Source organism: Scyliorhinus torazame, chromosome 13, assembly GCF_047496885.1.
Source record: "Scyliorhinus torazame isolate Kashiwa2021f chromosome 13, sScyTor2.1, whole genome shotgun sequence".
NCBI classification, from domain to species: Eukaryota; Metazoa; Chordata; class Chondrichthyes; order Carcharhiniformes; family Scyliorhinidae; genus Scyliorhinus; species Scyliorhinus torazame.
In genome coordinates this window covers 7,766,008-7,788,537 of record NC_092719.1, presented here as the reverse complement: position 1 = coordinate 7,788,537, position 22,530 = coordinate 7,766,008, and the positions used below count along the sequence as shown (strand labels likewise).

The 22,530-nt window shown below is 46.5% G+C and overlaps 1 protein-coding gene across 5 annotated transcripts in view; it reads right to left on the bottom strand.

Moving 5' to 3' along the window:
• rbm17 (RNA binding motif protein 17) overlaps positions 1 to 21,416 on the bottom strand; it is a 30,034-nt gene extending 8,618 nt beyond the window's left edge. The window contains exons 1-10 of one of the 5 annotated variants that reach the window (XM_072471018.1): positions 21,258 to 21,416; positions 19,468 to 19,608; positions 18,485 to 18,601; positions 15,795 to 15,961; positions 13,124 to 13,227; positions 12,471 to 12,527; positions 7,358 to 7,499; positions 4,817 to 4,968; positions 2,336 to 2,421; positions 1,063 to 1,161 (exon numbers count right to left, since the gene is read on the bottom strand). In XM_072471018.1, coding sequence (XP_072327119.1) covers positions 1,063 to 1,161; positions 2,336 to 2,421; positions 4,817 to 4,968; positions 7,358 to 7,499; positions 12,471 to 12,527; positions 13,124 to 13,227; positions 15,795 to 15,961; positions 18,485 to 18,601; positions 19,468 to 19,608; positions 21,258 to 21,395 — 1,203 coding nt within the window. In that variant the 5' untranslated portion in view covers positions 21,396 to 21,416. Of the gene's footprint in view, positions 1 to 1,062; positions 1,162 to 2,335; positions 2,422 to 4,816; positions 4,969 to 7,357; positions 7,500 to 12,470; positions 12,528 to 13,123; positions 13,228 to 15,794; positions 15,962 to 18,484; positions 18,602 to 19,467; positions 19,609 to 21,183 lie in introns of all 5 variants that reach the window. The other 4 variants (XM_072471020.1, XM_072471022.1, XM_072471021.1 and 1 more) reach the window with 4 other exon arrangements.
• Positions 21,417 to 22,530: the final 1,114 nt, after the last annotated feature.

The window sequence follows — 22,530 nt, the reverse complement described above, 5'->3', positions numbered from 1 at the left end:
CCACCACACTCTCCGACAGAACATTCCAGATCCCAACCACTCGCTGTGTGAATCTGCCTCCACCACACTCTCAGACAGTGAATTCCAGATCCTAACCACTCGCTGTGTGAATCTGCTTCCACTACAATCAGACAGTGAATTCCAGATCCTAACCACTCGCTGTGTGTATCTGCCTCCACTACAATCAGACAGTACATTCCAGACCCTAACCACTCGCTGTGTGAAAAAGATTTTTCCTAATTTTGCGTTATGAAAGTCAGGATAGAAAAGTAAATCTATATTAAACATTTGTGCTGTTAGGTGAATTGGACATTCTGAATTCCCACTCTGCATACCCGAACAGGCGCCGGAATGTGGCGACTAGGGGATTTTCACAGTAACTTCATTGCAGTGTTAATGTAAGCCTACTTGTGACGATAATAAAGATTATTATTATTGATTCTTACAGGGCTGAAAAGGGTTTCCCCAGGCCTGGGGTTCTAAACCAGCACACACAGTCTCAGAATGAACGGTAGGCCATTTAGGACCGAGATGTTATGGAATTTTCAAACGCAGAGGATGGTGAATCTTTGGAATTCTCTGCCTGAGAGGGCCGTGGAGTATGTTCCAAGACAGAAATCAATCGATTTTTAGAGAGTAAAGGCATCAAAGGACATGGGGAAAATAGGGTAAATGGCATTGAGGTAGCAGATTAGCCATAATCTAGTTGAATGTTGGAGCAGGCTGAAGGGGCTGAATGACCTACTCCTACTCCCTATGTTGCTAACTCAACTGGCTCACTAATGTTCTTTGGGGAAAGAAGCCTTGCCCAGTCCGGCCTACATTTGAATCCGGACCCACAACAATGTGGTTGGCTTTTAGCAGATCCCCGAAATGGCCCAGTAAGCCATTCAATTTTTGCAAGCACCTTCTCAAAGGTAATCAGGAATGGATAATAAATGCTGGTGATTCCAGCGACTCCCACAGCCCGTGAAGGAAAGAAGAATTGCCAAACAGGCACATCAGATAAGAGGTGTACTGCCCTCCTGTTTAATATAGGGCATGCGTCAACAAAGTTCCTACCTCGAATATGACACATTTGGACACTTTTCCATACTTTTCACACTCCTCCTTTGTTTCACCTTCCAGGTCATCATCGACTTCTCCGGCCCCGACCATGTTCTAAGAATAAATCAACCAAATATAAACTAACCAATATGAAACAGTGACCGAACAATACAAATGAGGACATGGGCGAGCTAGATTTAGGTTTCATGCGTTTTAATAAAATATATATTTAAAGTGGCTTCTAAATTCAATTTCTTCTTAATTGGATCAATATATCAAACTACTTAAGTCAAAAGTAATCACCAGCAACACTATCGTCAGAATGTGCTTTTCTTTGCAAAACATGCAAATTCTGGATTCCTCATAAAAATGAAATTTCAAAGACAAAAGTCTAAATATGTTCTTGGATACCAAACGCTTACGCTGTTCTGCTGCTCGAATGAAATTCTTTCCCATGGGTGTTAGAAAAGTGAGGGTTCCCATTTGCCACCAAGTTTACACTATATATAGGGACGGCATGGTGGCGCAGTTCTCTGCTGCCTCACAATGCTGAGGACCCAGGTTCGATCCCGGCCCTGGGTCACTCTCCGTGTGGAGATGGCAGTCTCCCTGTGCTTGGGTGGGTCTCACGCCTACAACCCAAAGATGTGCAGGGTAGATGAAATGGCCACGTTCAATTGGCCCGGAAGTGCCCGGAATTGGGTACTTTGCACTTTCTGGGCGGGATTCTCCAGCCACGTCCGCCGAGCGACCGGAGAATCCTGCCCGAGGTCAATGGATTCTCCATTGTCCGCGTCTCGCCCGTGGCGATCTTGCCCTATATTTCTATTTTATAATGTCAGACAGAAATGGCCACTGTCCAATAGGTTCCACAGAAAGATGTAATGTCTCCCTGTACCACAATTTAATCACTTGCTTAGAAGGTAAATTTAGAAACAATCACAAGATTATAGAACAGTAGTCATCCCAATATCTGATGCATGAATCAGAGATTCACACAGGAACGTAATCATCTGCAAACTCGAACTGCACCTGGGACACCAGCACAAGCAAGTTTCCATCATTTGGTAACGGCTGTAGTATTTTAGCAGAAGTGTGACGACTATCACCATTGTCTTTATGGCAACTGAAAATCTATATGCAAGGTAGGATTTTCATGTGAATGATGCACAGATCAATTGTATACGTATCGAGATCAGTTACAAAAATGTGCATCTTTTTTAATAAACTTATTAGTTTCTGATTCCAAATTTTAAAATGCAAACAGGTTAACGCCTTCATTCCTTACCCGTAATAAGACCACTTTTGTGGGATTTTTCAAGATCTCTGTCAGTGGGTTTGCTTCTGATTTCTTGGTAGTGACAGGCATTTCCACTGTTAAGTCAACCAAAAGTCAATATAAATTCACGTACTGCCATTTTACCAAGTTTTACTGAAACACAATTTCATCTATGAAGCTAAATTGTAAAAGTTAAAGTGCCCTAAAGGCATACTGCATAGTGCATGCACTGGATTAGAATAACAGAACAAGAGTCCCAAACACTAATCATGGCCAGTATCACTGCGCTTGGACAGAATAGGTAGGGAGAAACTGTTCCTCTTGGTGGAAAGATTGAGAGCTCAGATTTAAGGTAATTGGCGAAAGAAGCAATGGTGACAAGGGGAAATGTCTGAGTGGTTAGAATCCAGCATGCAGTACCAGAGAGTGTGGTGGAGGCAGGTTCAATCGCGGTTTACAAGAGGGAATTGGAATACTATCCAAAAAGTACGATGGGGAGAAGGCGGGGAGGAGCGGCTCCTTCAGGGAGGCAGCACGGGCTGAATGGCACCTATCTGTAACCATCCTGCGATTCGGTAATGTAATTTCCAAGAAACACAAGGTACAGAAAGCAAGTCGTGCAAGTCACTTGGATGAAAAAGATCACAGGGCGAGGCCAGGAATATTTGGTACTTTTTCTTGGAATTTTATCCTGGTTGAACGAGGAGTGCATATTGCAAAAGGTCCTGAAAGGGACAGGGAGAAACAGAAACAACATGAGAGGAAGAGACATTTCTTCTTCTTTTGCTTTTAATGTCCATTATTTGATCGTTTTAATTGCCCTGATCTTTCTGATGACAGGAATAAATTCAGATTAAATCAGTAGCGTTTTCAAAGCCAGCTGCTGTTGTCAGCAAGACACTCCGGCTCTGTATTTTGATGTGTTTGAGACAAGAATGCATAACATAAAATAAGAGAGAGACACCTTGATACAAAAGGTTAAAATCACTTGGGATATTGGAGAGGAAATGACCCTCAACTGGTTCACTAATGTCCTTTAGGGAAGGAAATCTGCCATCCTAACCTGGTCAGGCCTACATGTGACCCCAGACCCACTGCAGTGTGGTTGAATTCCCTCAAGGGGGCATTTAGGGATGGGCAATAAATGCTGGCACAGCCTGCGACACCCACGTCCCATGGAAGATTTTAAAAAAATTATTTGATGGCAATTTATAAAGTAATTTTCAGTGAAGGGAAGTGAAGTTACAATGTCCCTTTAATACAGATACCAGACATTGGGCTGGATTCTCTGTTTGGGAGACTAAGTCACCACGCCAGCGTGAAGGCGGTGGTGTTTTACACCTGGAAAACTGGTGCAAAACAGCCACCGATTCCCCGTTTTGCTGGGGGCTTGCACAGAGGCAGCACGGTAGCATTGTGGATAGCACAATTGCTTCACAGCTCCAGGGTCCCAGGTTCGATTCCGGCTTGGGTCACTGTCTGTGCGGAGTCTGCACATCCTCCCCGTGTGTGCGTGGGTTTCCTCCGGGTGATCCGGTTTCCTCCCAAAGTCCAAAGAGGTGCAGGTTAGGTGGATTGGCCATGATAAATTGCCCTTAGTGTCCAAAATTGCCCTTAGTGTTGGTGGGGTTACTGGGTTATGGGGATAGGGTGGAGGTGTTGACCTTGGGTAGGGTGCTCTTTCCAAGAGCCGGTACAGACTCGATGGGCCGAATGGCCTCCTTCTGCACTGTAAATTCTATGAGAGGCAGCGTAGAGCTCCCAGCTCTAGCTGCCGAAACAGCCCGGAACATTATCGGCCCCAGCCCCGAATGAAGTCCCCCCCTAACCCCCCCCCCCCCCCCCCCCCCGTCCGTCCGTGGATTGGCTCTTCCCCCGACAGTGGCAGTGCCGGACTGAGTCCGCAGCCGCCAGGCCAAGTTCACAACGGGCGAGACCACGAGAATCCAATGCCATTGTGAACTCGGCCGGTCGGGGATGGAGCACCACGAGGCGGGCCTCAGGATATGGAGGAGTACGCCACTTTTCAGGGGGCGGTGCATCGTGAAAGCAACGCCGCCCCCGATTTTGGCATCATCAGGGATTCCCCGTCCCCTCGCCGAACGTGATTTTGGGGCCAGGAAGCGGAGAATCCAGCCCACTGTGTCTGTATGATACAGTTCTCCAATGAGTTTACAAAGCACTGCTCTGATATTTTTAAATCATTGCTGGCACACACTGATTTAGCCCTTCTGTTCCCTGTGAAGTTTGCATATGGAGGATGGCGCATTCAAATGAATTTGCACAAATGTGTCACTTAGTGTGCAGCACAACCTGGACAGGAAGAAATTTAAAATTAATACTGTAGATTTCATCTCAAATTACAAAAGGTGTATGGAGCCCATTATTCTGTTAATATTTCTCATTCAATATTTTTATTTGCAGGTATAGTAGTTTTGATAAAAGCATTAATATTTGGACCCAGTACTAGAGCCTCATGGGTGCGGGTACCTTTTTCTGCGCTATCGCCAACAATAATCTTTCCTCCTCGTTTGCTTGTCTTCTCCACTGACAGTGCTGTGCTCAAACCTTGTTCGTGTTTTCCTAGGCCTTGCCCCTCGCGGAAGCCATATTTCTGCATAATTTTGTGTGCCACCGTGCCACTGTGAAAAAAAGAAGGATGTGTGTAAATTAAAAGCCAGCTATTGGAATTGGTGGATGCACTTTGTATCCAATTTCATAGCCCTTTAGCTGTGCTTTCAGCTGCCAAAGCCCCAAGCTCTGCAATTTCCTCCCTTCTCAATCTCTCTCCTCTTTGGTTTGGTAACACTCCTGTGAAATTCCTTGTAATAATGTGGCACGCATCAAAAGTGCTGTATAAATAAAAGATGTTACTCTCTAAATCTGTTTCTACGTTATACAATTTTCAGGAAAATTCCAAGATCCACGTGTTGAAGGACACTGCAATATAGCACCAGGTGTAGCTCAACCTGGCGCAGAGTTAAATCCACGTGTCTGCAAAATAACGTAACGAGGCGAACACGCAGACAAAAAGAACTGTTGCTACGTTAATCGTAAGCCAGCCCACTGTGTGCCATTGCATCACGTCAGTCTCTTATTTGTGAATTGGCCTCTCAGCAAGGGTGGAAAAATATAAATCTAGGCAGGAGTAGTTACCACATGACACCAGATTGCCAGCGAGCAAAACAAGTGAAATTAAACTTTGCAAAAGGTTAGCCCGACTAAAACCAGAAAAATATACACATTAAAATAAAGCTGAAGCCTAAATGTGAGTTTGTGCCTTCCCTGTACTCCCCAGCACACGTTAAAGAGTTGTCTTGCTGCCAAGCATTTTTGAGATTAACACTGCCATCTGGTGGCCAAGGGCAACAAAATGAGCAGTTGTTTGGTATGGGAACCGCCACTTGCATCACCTTGCACACCCACATTTAGTTTCATCCTAATGTATCCCCCCAATCTACTCATCTGTCATCAACGCCATTCCACTCCCCCCCCCCCATCACCCACAAAGCCGCAGAAACCTTTGTTTCACAATTAACTGAATCCCTCTTTCTGCATTATCTGCACATTTTAATATTGTGGTCTCTATCCCCAAATTCAGATGATTTATACTGAGAGCAATTTTCCTAACACCTTCTTCAAAGTGACGTCAACCATTTCTTCTATGTCTCGGTAATACAGCTAAGTCTGCAAAGTACTGTGGTGCTTGGCATACCGCCTCTTCAGGTGGCTGTATAGCACATACGTAAAATTATTTTTAACTCATTTTATTTTTCAAGCTTTCCTTTCAACTGTGTAAAAAATTCTAGTTGCCAATACATTAAAACTACTGCTAAGAAGAATCTCGCGACATAGTCACAGTAACTTTACTGTCCTTTCAGCTCCAATATTGGGGGCAAGTCTAACCATACCGGGAACCCACAGGGTCGGGTGAAATTTAGGTTGGACCCCAGGCAATATTACTCATTGGCTTCAATGGAGAGTAGAATTGGTTAGGGTGGAAAATCAACACTTTACCAATCACATCAGCTTCCCCACTTAAGAGGGCAGCACGGTGGCGCAGTGGTTAGCACTGCTGCCGCATGGCGTCGAGGACCCAGGTTTGATCCTGGCTCCAGGTCACTGTCTGTGTGGAGTTTGCACATTGTCCCCGTGTTTGCATGGGCCTTACTCCCACAACCCAAAGATGTGCAAGGTAGGTGGATTGGTCACGCTAAATGCCCTTAATTGGGGGGGGGGGAAAAAGAATTGGATACTTTAAATTTATTTCAAAAAAGATTCCCAACTTTGATTTTTGACATAGCAATAATAAAGGAATGACGATATAGTTCCAAGTCGGGTTCATGTGAAACTGTGAAGGGAACTGGAGAGTGGAGATTTCTCAAGCACCTTTTGCCTTGATACATTTTGCAGGTGGTGCAATCGAAGAAGCCTTGGTGAGTTGCTGCACTGCATCTTGCTATGGTGCACAATGCTGTCACTAAGCACAGGGTGAAGGGAGTGAATGCTTAAAATGATGGAAGGTGTGTCAACCTTGGCTTTGTCCTGGATGATGTCAAGCTTCAAGTGTTGTTGGATTTAGGCAAGTGGGGAGTTTTCCATCACACGTCTAACCTGCGACTTGGCGGGCAGGCTTCAGGGAGTTAGGAGAGTTATTTTTGTAACAAATTTAGACCGTATTTCATGTACATGCCTGGGGCTGGGTTAGCACAGGGCTAAATCGCTGGCTTTGAAAGCAGACCAAGGCAGGCCAGCAGCGCAGGTTCAATTCCCGTACCAGCCTCCCCGAACAGGCGCCGGAATGTGGCGACTAGGAGCTTTTCACAGTAACTTCATTTGAAGCCTACTTGTGACAATAAGCGATTTTAAAAAATAAAATAAGAGTGAGAGTTTTGGAGCAAGTATATATACGCTGGGAAATGCACATACATAAATCTGAATTGTTCAAAATAGCAATTGTGTGTCAGAGATTCAACTGACAATCCATACTGTGTAGAATTTTGATAAAGAAATTTGTTTGTTTTCACCGACCCCATGTTTGCAATGAAGGAGTTGGTGGGCCCAGGCGGTGACCGTGGTCTCTCTGGTTCCTCATAGATTGGAGGGGGAATCGCAGCCTTGCTAGGTGCAGTACGTGGTCTGGATTCATCCTCATACTGGAAAGGTGCAATGACTTGCGTAAAAAAGAGGAAAACAGCAAATTAGCGACCAAGATGAGAACGTTTCCCCTTTTATTCGTCGAGTACAGTAAACAAGTGCAAACCATAAGACATAGGAGCGGAAGTAAGGCCATTCGGCCCATCGAGTCCACTCCACCATTCAATCATGGCTGATTTCAACTCCATTTACCCGCTCTCTCTCCATAGCCCTTAATTCCTCGAGAAATCAAGAATTTATCAACTTCTGTCTTAATGACACTCACCGTCCCGGCCTCCACCGCCCTCTGTCGCAATGAATTCCACAGACCCACCACTCTGGCTGAAGACATTTCTCCTCATCTCTGTTCTAAAGTGACTCCCTTTTATTCTCAGGCTGTACCCCCGGGTCCTAGTCTCCCCTGCTAATGGAAACAACTTCCCTACGTCCACCCTATCTAAGCCATTCATTATCTTGTAAGTTTCTATTAGATCACCCCTCAACCTCCTAAACTCCAATGAATATAATCCCAGGATCCTCAGACGTTCCGGACGTTTTTGTTTCTATTTCTGAAAACAAAATCTCCAGAATATTTCGGGAGTTTATTTTGGAAGCAATTGACAAGAACATTTTTTTAAAAGTAGAAATGATTTTCAATATTAATTGGGATGGGGGGGCTGATCTGTAGGGCTTACAAACAAGATTCCTGAACTAAATTAGAATGCAGGGCTGGAAAAGGAAGTATGGATTCCTCGGAAGCCAGAGACGGCGTTTACAGCTCAAATTCAGAGAGAGTTAATATAAAAATCATGTAAATCAGAGAATAATAAATGATGGAAAAGGGATGAAATATCCGGGGATAAAGTGGAGGGAAAAGAGGGAGAGATTGTGGAATAGTGGTAATGTCACTGGACCAGTAATCCAGAGGGCTAGGGCAACGCTCAGGGACATGGGCTCAAATCTCACCACGGCAGCTGATGGAATTTAAATACAATTAATAACATCTGGAATTGAAAACTGGTCACAGTAATGGTGGCCTTGAGGTTAAATCACCACCGGTCAGCTCTTCCCCCCCCCCCCCCCAATCAAAGGGGAAAACAGCCTGTGGTCATCTGGGACTACGGTGACTTTGCTTACTTTAATCCCAATGAGACTTGGAAACAATGACAACAGAAAGTCCAGAAGGTTAACACTGGTCAGAACAAAAGAGGAACTGGCTTCAGAACATTCTGAGGACATGGAAGAGAGTTGTCGGTCTAAAATGGAGCACAATAAATTTATACAGTAGAAATTCCCAACGAGTGACCACCGTGTAGGAGGAAGCCATTCCGTCCTCAAACCAGTTTCACTAGTCCATTAGATCATGCCTTGTCTGTATATTAATTCCATTCACCTGCTTTGGTTTCTTATACCGATATCCCTATGAACATTAATTTATCGATCGGTTTTGAAATTTCCATTTGGCCCACAACCTCAGCAGCTTTTTGGCTGACAGAACTCTAAATCTCTATGACCCTTCTGATGAAGAACTGCTCCCCAGCATCAACTCCACACATCTTAGCTTGAATTTCAAGGTTATGCTCCTTTGTTCTGGGTGGCCTTACCACAGAAAACTGATATTCGCTACCTTTCTTTTACTCTCTCATGTGATGTGGGCAAAGCTGGCATTTGTTGCCCATCCCTAATTGGCCTCGAGTAGGTGGTAGGTGAGCCACCTTTTTGAACCACTGCAGTAAGTGTGGTGCAGGTACATATGCAGTGCTGTTTAGGAAGGGAGATCCAGAATTTTGATCCAGCAACAGTGAAGGAACAGCGATATTGTTCCAACTTGGAATGGTGTGTGGCTTGGAGAGGAACTTGCAGACGGTGGTGCTCCCTGCGTTTGCTGCTCTTGTCCTTAGTGAGGTCAAGGAAGACTGGCGCAGTGCTGCTGTGCATCTTGTACATAGTGCAAACTGCTGCCACTGTTCATTGGTGGTGGAGGGAGTAAATGTTAAGGTTGGTGGATGAGGTTCTGAGCAAGCGGGTTGCTTTTATCCTGGTTGGTGTAGGGCTTATTCAGATTGTTGCAGCTGCACTCATCCAGGCAAATGTTGAGTATTCCATCACGCGTCTGATTTGTGCCTTGTAGATGGTGGATCGGCTTTGGTGAGTCAGGACGAGATATTTTCTGCAGCATTCCCAGCATCTGGCCTGCGCTTGTAGCCACAGTATTTATAGGGTTGGTCAGTTCCGTTTCTGGTGAATGGTAACACTCGGAGTTGATAGTGGGGGAATCCAACAATGATAATGTCATTGAATGCCAAAGGGAGATTCTCTCTTGTTGGAGATGGTCACTGCCTGAACATTTGTGGCAAGAATGTTACTTGCCACTTATCAGGCCAAGCATGAATATTGTCCAGGCCTTGCTACATTTGTACTCACAGGCTGCTTCAAATGGTGCTGAACATTGTGCAATGAATGAACATGCCCACTGACCTTACATTGATGAAGCAGCAGATGATGGTTGGCCAAGACACTAAACTGAGGATCTTCTGTAGCGAGGTTCCGGAAGCGAGATGATTAGCCTCCAACAACCATAACTACCTCCCTTTGTGCCAGGTATGACTCCGACAAGGGAGAGGTTTCCCCGATTCACATTGACTTTAATGTTGTTCGGGCTCTCTCATGTCAAGGGCAGTCACTCCCACCTCATCTCTGGAGTTGAGCTCTTTTGTCCATACTTGGACCAAGGCTGCATTGAGGTCAGAAGCTGAATGGCCCTGGTGGAATCCAGCTGGAGAGGCAGTGAGCAGCTTCTTGCAAAGTGCTGCTTGATAATACTGTCGATGACATCTTCCTTCAATTTTGCGATGACTGTGGGGGGCCCTGATGAGGCGATACCTGGCAGACTGGATTTATCTTGCTCTTTGGGGACAGTACATACCTGGGACATTTTCCACAATATGCCAGTATTGGCTAGGGTCTTCAATACTATTGCCGGGATCTTGTCAGCCCCACAAGCTCCGCAGTATCCAATGCCTTCAACCATTTCTTGATATCACGTGGAGTGAATTGAATTTTTAAAAACATTTAGAGTGCCCAATTCATTTTTTCCAATTAAGGGGCAATTTAGCGTGGTCAATCTACCTACCCTGCACATCTTTGGGTTGTGGGGGCGAAACCCACGCCAACATGAGGAGAATGTGCAAACTCCACATGGACAGTGACCCAGAGCCGGGATCGGACCTGGGACATCGGCGCCATGGAGTGAATTGAATAAGCGGAAGTCCGGCATCTGAGATGCTGGGAACCTCAAGAGGCGGCCGAGATGGATCATTCGCTCAGCAAATGCTTCTTTGCACTGCTGTGCTACGCTGCCCCATCATAGATGATGGAGATATTTCTGTCTCCTCTGCCTGCTCATTGTTTAATTGTCCACCACCATTCACAACTGGATGCGGAAAGAGTACAGAGCTCAGATCTCACCTAGTGTTGTAGCTTTGCCAGATTGACGGTTAATTTTTATATTTGCCCAGTGCTATTCCTGACATGCCCTCCTGCAGCCTTCATTGACCGAGGGCTGAATCCTTTGCTTGATGGTTAGAGTGTGGGATATGCCAGTTACTAGGCCACTGTCTTATGATCCATCCAATACAATCCTCCAAACGCCATAAACAGCTGCTAGATCATCACCTAATCTTCCAGTCACAATTCACTTGTCCATTTATTTTACAACTAACTGCCTCCTCCAAGCTTTGACACATTTGATTATCGAAATGAGGTAGCTGAGCAGTCTCATCAGAAGGTTTGTGCGAGACTAAATCTTTCCCGAGTGTTGAACGTTTTTACTCATTGCATGGTAATTAGACAATTATTTTCTTTCAATATCCTATAAACGATCTTTGACACAGAGTATGGAAAATGAATAGCTTTGAGATCAGAGTAATCTGCTTTGAAATAAAAACAAGCTGTATATGCCAGAAATCCGAAGTATAAATAGGAAATGCACAGCACAGCCATCAGCATCTGCAAAGAGAAAAGAATTGAATACGGTGAACAGTTTGGTCCCCTTGTCTAAGAAAGATATACCGGCATTGGAGGCAGTCCAGAGAAGGTTCACTGAGTTGATCCCGGGTATGGAGGGATTTTCTTACGAGGAAAACTTGATTAGGTTGGGCCTGCACTCATTGGAGTTCAGAAGAATAAGAGGCGACCTTATTGAGACATGTAGGATTCTCATGGGGCTTGACAGGGGAGATGCTGAGAGGTTGTTTCCCCTTGTGGGAGAGTCTAGGACCAGAGGGCACAATCTCAGAGCAAGCGGTCGCCCATTTAAGACAGAGATGAGGAGGAATTTCTTCTCGGAGGGTAGTGAATCTGTGGAATTCTTTACCGCAGAGAGCTGTGGAGGCTGGGTCATTCAGTATGTTCAAGGCCGAGGTGAACATATTTTTAATCAGTAAGGGAATCAAGGGTTATGGGGATAAAAATGGATTTGAGGATTATATCCGATCAGCCATGCTCTCAGTGAATGGTAGAGCAGACTTGATGGGCCGAGTGGCCAACTTCTGCTCCGTCTTATTGTCTGCATGTTTAGGATGATGACCCTTCACCATAAACTGGAAACCAAAGGTCAGTGAGCCCCTCATGGAAGGATGTCCAATCTTTCAGAGCCGCATAAAAATCAACGAGTGAACCACCCCTATATACAGAGAAATCCAAGTTGTAATATACGTCCCCAACAAAAGATGTCCAAAGTAATACACACAAAAATTCCAAGACTTCCCAAGACACAAAAGAAACAAGATCCCTGACACAAACATTCTGAAACTAGACATATAAAAATTCTGTGATCTCGAGGAAACAAAAATGAGGAGGACAAGGGAAACAGGCACCAGCTCCAATTCACTGATATATTTGCAATATTTACATTGTAGGCAGTATGTCATTGCAAAATGTTTGACCAACGTCAGAGAAACATATTTGACAATCAAACCGAGTTTACAGCGTAAATCATTGTACATACGTTCTTTGTCCTTTTCAACAAGCGACGAAGGTGGGGCAATTGCTGCTCCTCCCATACCTAAAATACAATAAAATAAAGATTATTCAACTGGTGAAAACTTTTGCCTGTGCAGGAATGAATGCCGATCTCAAGAGTGAAAAGAAACTGAAAGCAACAGTCACAACACCACACTGTAAAGACCGCCATGGTGTCTACTTCTAACCTAACAGTCACAACACCAACCTGTAAAGAACATAAGAAGCAATGTTGGTAATTCAGCCCCTCGAGCCTGCTCCGCTGTTTAATACAATCATAGCTGATCTCATCATCGCCACCTTCCTGCCTCGCTCCCCGAAACCTTTCATCCCGTTGCTAATTAAAAACCTAGCCACCTCCTCCTTCAATTTGTTTAGTGTTCTGCCATCCACTGTACTCTGGGTTAGAGAATTCCACAGATTCACAACCCTTTGAGTGAAGTAATACCTCCTCCTTTCTGTTTTAAATTTGACATCCCTTAGCCTAGAACTGTAGCCTCTCGTTCTGGAATGTCCAACAAGAGGAAACATCTGCTGTGTCTACCCGTCAATCTCCTTTAGCATTAACACCTCTCAACGGTGTCTACTAACCTACCAACAGTCACAATACCACCCTGTAAAGACCGCAAGGGTACCTACTCCTTTTTCGCCTTTCTTTTTCTCTTTCTTCGTCATCTTCATCCGATTCTGGATCTGGTCTTCTCGGCAACCCACTAGGTTGTTCATGTCTCTCTTTCCTTCGCCTGGATGTATAAATATAGAAATTACTTTGACACGTACATATTATTTTATACAAGTGTACAATGCTGCTAGATCTATAGTGATAATATCCGGGGTGAATCAAGAAGACAGGGTATCAGACAAAACTGGTCAATGCCAAATAAATGCTTCACACGAGCTTCCTAACATTTAATTACATCGGCCCCCGCCATATCGCCCGTGTCCCATACAGGGGGCTTGTTTAGCACAGTGGGCTAAATCGCTGGCTTGTAATACAAAACAATGCCAGCAGCGCGGGTTCAATTCCCGTATCAGCCTCCCTGAACAGGTGCTGGAATGTGGTGACTAGGGGCTTTTCACAGTAACTTCATTGAAGCCTACTCATGACAATAAACAATTATTATTTGCCCCGCCATATCCCACTATTCCCATACATCTGCCCTGTCATATCCCACTATTCCCATACATCTGCCGTCATATCCCACTATTCCCATACATCTGCCCTGTCATATCCCACTAGTCCCATACATCTGCCCTGTCATATCCCACTATTCCCATACATCTGCCCCGTCATATCCCACTATTCCTATACATCTGTCCTGCCATATCCCACTATTCACATGCATCTGCCCTGTCATATCCCACTATTCCCATACATCTGCCCTGTCATATCCCACTATTCACATACATCTGCCCTGTCATATCCCAATATTCCCATACATCTGCCCTGTCATATCCCAATATTCCCATACATCTGCCCTGCCATATCCCACTATTCCCATACAACTGCCCTGTCATATCCCACTATTCCCATACATCTGCCGTTATATCCCACTAGTCCCATACATCTGCCCTGTCATATCCCACTATTCCAATACATCTGCTCTGTCATATCCCACTATTCCCATACATCTGCCCTGTCATATACCACTAGTCCCATACATCTGCCCCGCCATATCCCACTAGTCCCATACATCTGCCCCGCCATATCCCACTATTCCCATACATCTGCCCTGTCATATCCCACTAGTCCCATACATCTGCCGCCATATCCCACTATTCCCATACATCTGCCCCGCCATATCCCACTATTCCCATTCATCTGCTCTGTCATATCCCACTATTCCCATACATTTGCCGTCATATCCCACTATTCCCATACATCTGCCCTGTCATATCCCACTATTCCCATACATCTGCCCTGTCAGAACCCACTATTCCCATACATCTGCCGTCATAGCCCACTATTCCCGTACATCTGCCCTGTCATATCCCACTGTTCCCATACATCTGCCCTGTCATATCCCACTATTCCCATACATCTGCCCTGTCATATCCCACTATTCCCGTACATCTGCCCTGTCATATCCCACTATTCCCATACATCTGCCCTGTCATATCCCACTAGTCCCATACATCTGCCGTCATATCCCACTATTCCCGTACATCTGTCCTGTCATATCCCACTATTCCCATACATCTGCCCTGTCATAGCCCACTATTCCCGTACATCTGCCCTGTCATATCCCACTATTCCCATACATCTGCCCTGTCATACCCCACTATTCCCATACATCTGCCCTGTCATATCCCACTATTCCCGTACATCTGACCCCGCCATATCTCACTAGTCCCACACATTTGCCCCGTCATATTTCTCTATTCCCTTCTCCCTTGTGAACATGTCAGTTCTCCTCTTGAAATGTATCAATGGTATCGACTTCAACCAATCTATATGGTCGAGTGCTCCACTCACACACCACCCTCTTAATAAAGAAATCCCTTCAAAATTCTTTATTTGATGTGCTAGTGGCTATCTTAAACTTATGCCCACTTGTTCTGAACTAGTGGAATATAAAATTCCAAACCACCAATCCTGAATATATTCATAATGATGCACGAGGTCCCCTTTGTTTTCACTTCCTCACATAAAAGAAACCCAGTAGCCCCAGGGGATAGGGTCGCAGAGGCAGAAAGAGTGAGACCTCCTCCTGTACATTACCCGACTCTCATACTCTCCAATCATTTCTCTGAAAAATGTCTACCCAACACTTTTGATGTGCCCATTGCTTGGTGCAAAACATTTGATACTAAACTACTGTGCATATTTGCATTTAGATAAGTGCCAGGTAGCACTGAGGAAAATGCAAGGACTTAAAAGCAATGTTGAAACTTTGCAATAGGTCCAGTTGGACAATCTGGCACATCATATAATGGAGCCAATGCCATTCTTTCTGAGCAGTAGAAGCAGAACCCTCAAACTTGAGCCAAACTACCCAAAACGCTTAATGCAGCAGATGCTCATTTGTGGTGAGCTAGTATTCTTTCATTCTCCCTGCAGAGTCAAGAAAATACTCACAGGTGGCACGGTGATTAGCACGGCTGCCTCACGGCGCCAAGGATCCGGGTTGAACCCTGCCCCAGGTCACTGTCCATGTGGAGTTTGCACATTCTCCCCATTTCTGCGAAGGTCTCGCCCCCACAAACCAAAGGTGTCCAGTGTGCGTGAATTGGCCACGCTAGAGTGCCCCTGATTTGGGAAAAATATTATTTTAAAAAAGTAAATACTCACAGGTTCCCAAATACTTACTTTTCTCTTTCTTCAATTTCTTTCTGTCGCTCCAGTTCCCGTTGTCGTTGTCTGTCCTCACGCTGCCGTTTCACAACTTTCTCATAGTCATTTGGGTACATGGGGTCATATTCATCTGCCAGTGGGATCAAGACCTCTCCTGTAGAAAACCCACTTGGTACAGGATCCTTGGAAGGAGTAATAATATTTAACATTTATCCATAATAAAAGAAACAATACCTCCTGTTACATACATGACCCTCTTTAGATGGTCAAGTATGCTGCTTAGATCATACATGAAGCATCACAATGGAATTGTAGAATGGTTACACCACGAGGAGGCCACTTGACCCAGCGCGTCTCTCTGCAAGGACAATTCACCTAATGCCACACCCCCACCTTTTTTCCCCAATAGCCTTCAAACTTTTCCCCTTGAGATAGATAATTATCCAATTATCTTCTGAAAAAGATTTTGCCTCCATCACACTCGCAAACATTACATTCCAGAACCTGCCCTTTGACCTCATGTGACCATTACTTCTTTTGCTAATCACCTTGAATCTGTGTCCTCTGGTTCTCGATTCTTCTACCAATGGGAACAGTTTCTCTCCATCTGCCAAGATGCCATGTCCTTTATTATTCCCACTCTCAAGCTGACCTCCCAATGATTTATGCACATTTACCCCCAGGTTCTTCTGCTCCAGGCCCCGCTTTAGGATTGTACACTGTTCGTCTTACCAAAATGAATCACTTCTCTACATTAAATTCGATCTGCCACTTGTCCGCCCATTCCACCAAACTGTCTTCCTCCTTATCAAGTTCCACACCATCTTCCTCATGATACACAATGCTTCCAAGTTTCGTAGCATCTGCAAATTTTAAAACTGTGCCCTGTACACCAATGTCTAGGTAATTAATCAAGAATAAGCCATGGAGGAAGGTGAGCGCTTGCTGAGCACAGTCCTGAGCTGGAGCCACAACCTTCATAGAATCCCGAGTGCAGGAGGAGGCCATTCGATCCATCAGATCTGCACCGATCCGCTGAAAGAGCACTCCATCTATCCCTGTAACCCCACCTCACCTACACATCTTTGGACACGAAGGGACAATTCAGCGTGGCCAATTCGCCTAACCTGCAGATCTTTGGACTGTGGGATGAAACCAGAGCACCCAGAGGAAACCCACGCAGACTCGGGAAGGACGTGCCAACTCCACACTGACAGTCAAGGTCAGAATCGAACCCAGGTCCCTGGCGCTGTGAGGCAGCAGCGCTAACCACTGTGTCACCATGCCTTCAATTCAGGGCCACGTAAAGTTGGGTAAAAATTTAAATGTTGATTGAGTATTTCAATTCACCTGCCAGGATCAGATTTAAATCATATCATTCTGATATCATCTATACGGAACAATATATTTATATCTTGCAACATGGAATTTTGGCATTCATACCTGAAGGAATAGAGTATAAAATTAGGAAAGTATTGCTGCAACTGGACAAGGCATTGATGAGACCGCACCTGGAGTACGGTGTACAGTTTTGGCCCCTTATTTCAGGAGGGATGTAGTTGCGTTAGAGGCAGTTCAGAGGTTCACGAGATTGATTCCAGAGATGAGGGGTTTGTCGTATGAAGGGAGATTGAGCAGTTTAGGCCGATACTCTCGAGAGTTTAGAAGAATGAGAGGAGATTTAATTGGGATATATAAGATGATAAAAGATACTGACAAAGTAGACGTGGTGCAGACGCATCCTCTCGTGGAGCAATCTAGAACGAGAGGTCACAGTTTTAGGATAAGGGCTAACAGTTTTAAAACAGAGATGAGGAGAAATTACTTCTCTCAAAGGGTCGTGAAAAAGGTGCGGAATTCACTGCCCCAGAGTTTGGTGGGTGCTGGGACATTGAGTAAATTTGAGGAGATAGACAGATTTTCAATTAGTAATGGATTGAAGGGTTATGAAGAACGGACAGGAAAGTGGGGTTGAGGTCGAGGTTAGATCAGCCATGATCTAAAAAGTGGCGGAATGGGCTCGAGGGGCTGAATGGTCGACTCCTGTTCCTCGGTCTTATGCAAAAGTGAGATCACATCCTAATTAATCAACCGCTTTTCCTTCAAGAATTCCTTTTTACAAATGTTTTAAAATCTAAAATGTGAGACATCAAAATAGTGTTCAAAACATTTATTATGAAGGATCCCACCCACAGTATTCATACTTATCGCTACCACAGGCTGTATGGCCACATCCCCTGTACTTCCAGAATGCTCTGTATTATAGCTGATTTCCAGTGTTTGTGGTTTTCTCTTTAGCCTCAGATTATCCACTATGGATGCAACCAGCACCATAGCTTACAGGTAAACCATAAAGAGGCAATTCTGAAAAGCCAATACATGATTCATTGCTTTTGTTTGAAATAAGATGTAATTCACCCGCTCTCTGTCGCTTGATCCGAGCCGGGCATTGGAGCCTAGATTAAAGGAGCTATCACTGAGGACTTCCATTTCCGATTGCTATTCAATCATCTCCACTGAATCAGTGGTGGCCTCAGTATTCCCTACAGCCACTTGGGAGAGGTCCCAGGATTGTTTCAAACTGTGGTACTACACCAACTCCAAACATACTTCCAGCAAGGAGCCAACAGCCGGAGGAAGGAACAATAAAAGTAATATTTTAAAAATGATAAAAGGCACTCATTAGACTTTATGGAGGCTCTTACCTTTAAACCAGATGCTATATGAGGCGGCGTGTCAATGATCTGCCTGTCATCCCCAGAGCTGCCTCGCTTTAGGTCTATTACTGGAGCTAAAACTGTGCTCTGCTTTGAACGCTGGGTCTAAAAGCAATGGCAGACATGAATTAGAACCAGTGCTACTTTCTAGCAAAAGATGGCAAGTACCAATTGAAGATCTTTAATAAATAGTTCCACCAGATTACATTGACAGAGACATATCTCCTGCTGATAAACACTACCACAACCAGGACCTCAGATGATAAAATATGTGAATAACCAGTTAACAACAAAAGTCATTTGGACCGGTTCATCAAAAACAGCCCATCATTTTGCTTTCTGGAATAATTTTCATTCCTCTCTACTTACCAACCATGTTTTCTTCTGCCATAAAGTGGGCAGTTCGAAAACGCTTCTCTTGATCATCTGGCCTCCAGGTATTGCAGTTGGGGCACTCTGCCCGAACCGCTCATCAATTTTCCATTTTCCCTTGAACTCTGTGGCAAAGTACTGGATGAAGACTGGGCACAATAGCAGAAACTGGTAGCTTCACGCACCACAAAGACACAGAATTTCATTTCATACCAGTTTATCGCAATCGCGCCTATGACACCATATCAAGTTCAGTGGATATTGGGCATGAGACAGAGACGGACTGTCCAGGCAAGATTCAGCACACTTTAGTGGCTAATGTCAAAGTTGAAATGCAGAAGCTCAGGCAAACAAAATGCACAACATAGAAAAGCCTGCGCAAGATACCTCTTGAGCGTGTGAAAACAGAAATTCTGGAAAATTTCAGCCAGTCTGGCAGCATCTGTGCAGTGAGAAACAACACATTTCAAGTACAATATTACTCTTCTTGAGAAAAACGTACTGAAGACGACTCAAATTGGACTCAAAATATCAACTCTGTTTCTCTCTCCACAGATTTTGTCAGACCTGCTGAGTTTTTGCTTTTATTAAAGTATTACCTTTGTTTGAGTAAGTGTTGCTTTCTTCACTTGCAGCTGAGACTGAAGGAGTTTGAAGTTTTTGGACCAGCCCTCTGTCTTTGAGTCGCTGGTTTCCACACCCAAGTCATCATAGAGAGACATTGTGCTTTCTCTGTACAACTGCGACAAGCAGAACATAAAATCACATTTTGATCAAATTATAAATTCAGTCAGTAAGCAAGCAATGATGAAGCACTCAGGCCTTTGGCAACATTTCAAATCCCCCAATGAATTTGAGCAATCCGCTGCAAGTGATCAATACAGTGTGAAATAAATAATTCAATTATTGGGGTTGGTATTTAGTGATGTAGACAAAAGCAGCACAAATCAGCAGGAGCCGGTTTCCCGGTGGGGAACGAAGAACATGTTCAATACATAAAATAAATATATTAGGTATGTTGGAAACCGGAACCAAAAACCAAAAAGCTTAGAGACACCCAGAAAATCAGGCAGCATCTATCAAGTGAACATACATCAGTTGACAAAAGAGATGATGGGAGAGAAGAAGACATGATGGGGAGAAGAAGAGATGATGGGGGAGAAGAGGTGATGGGGAGATGGTGGGAGGAGAGATGATGGTGGGGGAGCAGATGGGGGGGGGGGGAGATGATGGGGGGGGGGGGGGAAGAGATGATGGGGGGGGGGAAGAGATGATGGGGGGGGAGATGAGGGGGGGGGGAGATGATGGGGGGGGGAAGATGATGGGGGGGGGGGAGATGATGGGGGGGGGGAGATGATGGGGGGGGGGGAGATGATGGGGGGGGGAGATGATGGGGGGGGGGAGATGATGGGGGGGGGAGATGATTGGGAGAGATATGGGGAGGAGAGATGATGGGGGGGAGAAGATGAGGGAGGGAGATGATGGGGGGGGGAGATGATGGGGGGTGGAGAGATGATGGGGGGGGGGAAGAGATGATGGGGGGGGGGAAGAGATGATGGGGGGGGGGAAGAGATGATGGGGGGGGGAGATGATGGGGGGGGGAGATGATGGGGGGGGGGAGATGATGGGGGGGGAGATGATGGGGGGGGGGGACATGATGGGGGGGGGACATGATGGGGGGGGGGAGGGGAGATGATGGGGGGGGGAGATGATGGGGGGGGGAGGGGAGATGATGGGGGGGGAGGGGAGATGATGGGGGGGGGGAGATGATGGGGGGGGAGGGGAGATGATGGGGGGGGGAGGGGAGATGATGGGGGGGGGAGGGGAGATGATGGGGGGGAAGAGATGATGGGGGGGGAAGAGATGATGGGGGGGGGAGAGATGATGGGGGGGGAGATGATGGGGGAGGGGGGGAGATGATGGGGGAGGGGGGGAGATGATGGGGGGGAGATGATGGGGGGGGTGGATGATGGGGGGGGGGGGGGGAGATGATGGGGGGGGGGGGAGATGATGGGGGGGGGGGGGAGATGATGGGGGGGGGGGGGAGATGATGGGGGGGGGGGGAGATGATGGGGGGGGGGGGGAGATGATGGGGGGGGGGGGAGATGATGGGGGGGGGGGGAGATGATGGGGGGGGGGGAGATGATGGGGGGGGGGGAGATGATGGGGGGGGAGATGATGGGGGGGGGGGGGAGATGATGATGGGGGGGGGAGATGATGATGGGGGGGGGAGATGATGGGGGGGGGGAGATGATGGGGGGGTGGATGATGGGGGGGTGGATGATGGGGGGGGGGGGGAATTTTAAGGCGCAGACCTGGAGCTAATGCCGGAGGCCCGGCGCTAAATTTCACCCGGAGGCGGCTCCTGCGCTGTGTGGCGGGGCCTCACCGTCGGGCGGTCCGGGCCCCGGGGCTGCTCCGGGCTCTCCCGGTGCCGGTCTCTCTCTCCCGGGTTGTTGTTGGTTTCCTCCCGCCGGGCCCTCAGCGCCGCGCCGCTCACCGGAAGCCGGCGCAGGTCCGTCCGCATCGGGGCTCCGGGGGGAAACACGGAGCGGCCGGGCCGGCCCCCGCCACACACACTCACACCCTGCTGCCCCCAGACCACTGTCCACTCCCACTGGGGTCCCCGACACCCCCACACCCCCTAAAACACCCACCTCAGCCTCCAGCTCTCTGCCTCCCTCAACCACACCCTTGGCAATTCGACTGTGGTGGGCATCTCGGGTTGACAAGTGTCCAGGATGGCCCTGGACTCCAGCAATTGAAGATTAATTCCCCTGGACACTGCTGTGAGCAACCTCGAGGGTCATTAAAGAAATGTTCTTGGGAGGGGGGGGAATCCTTCTAGCAACTTTGCCAATTAGAATAATATCATATAATCATTATTAGTGTCACAAGTAGGCTTACATTAACACTGCAATGAAGTTGCGGTGAAAAGCCCCTAGTCGCCACATTCCGGCGCCTGTTCGGGTACACGGAGGGAGAATTCACCTAACAGCACGTCTATCGTGACTTATGGGAGGAAACCGGAGCACCCGGAGGAAACCCACGCAGACACGGGGAGAACGTGCAGACTCCGCACAGACAGAGACCCAAGACGGGAATCAAACCCGTGTCCCTGGTGCTGTGAAGCAACAGTGCTAACCACTGTACTACCGTGCCACCCTAATTAAACTAAGTAACGTCAAAGGGGAAGGCCGTTCGACTGGGCCAGGTACCGGATTGAGGGACCATAACCTCCAGGAGTACAACCGACCAAAGTTGGCAACCCCGTAGGCATCACGGCCAATCGTGTCTTCATCCCCACGGCCTGCACTTCTGCCAGGGGTCACTCATACCCATCGGGGTGAGAGAGGAGGGGTGGGTGAGATTGTGCCCCTTTTGCCTTCTGCAACCCAGAGTCCAAATGTTCCACCACCCCCAGTTGGAAGAAAGAAAGACTTTCATTTTTATATCGAGCCTTTTGTGAGCTCCAGAGGTCTCAAAGCAGTTTGCTGTCAAAATGAGTATCTTTTTAAAAAGTGGAACTGCTGTTGTAGTGTCGGGAACACTGCAGCAATTTGCACACAGCAAACTCCCACAAACGATGGTCTGTTTTGGAACCGTTGCTTGAGGAATAAAGATTGGCTAGGATGGCCGAGAAATATCCTCCGCTCCTCTTG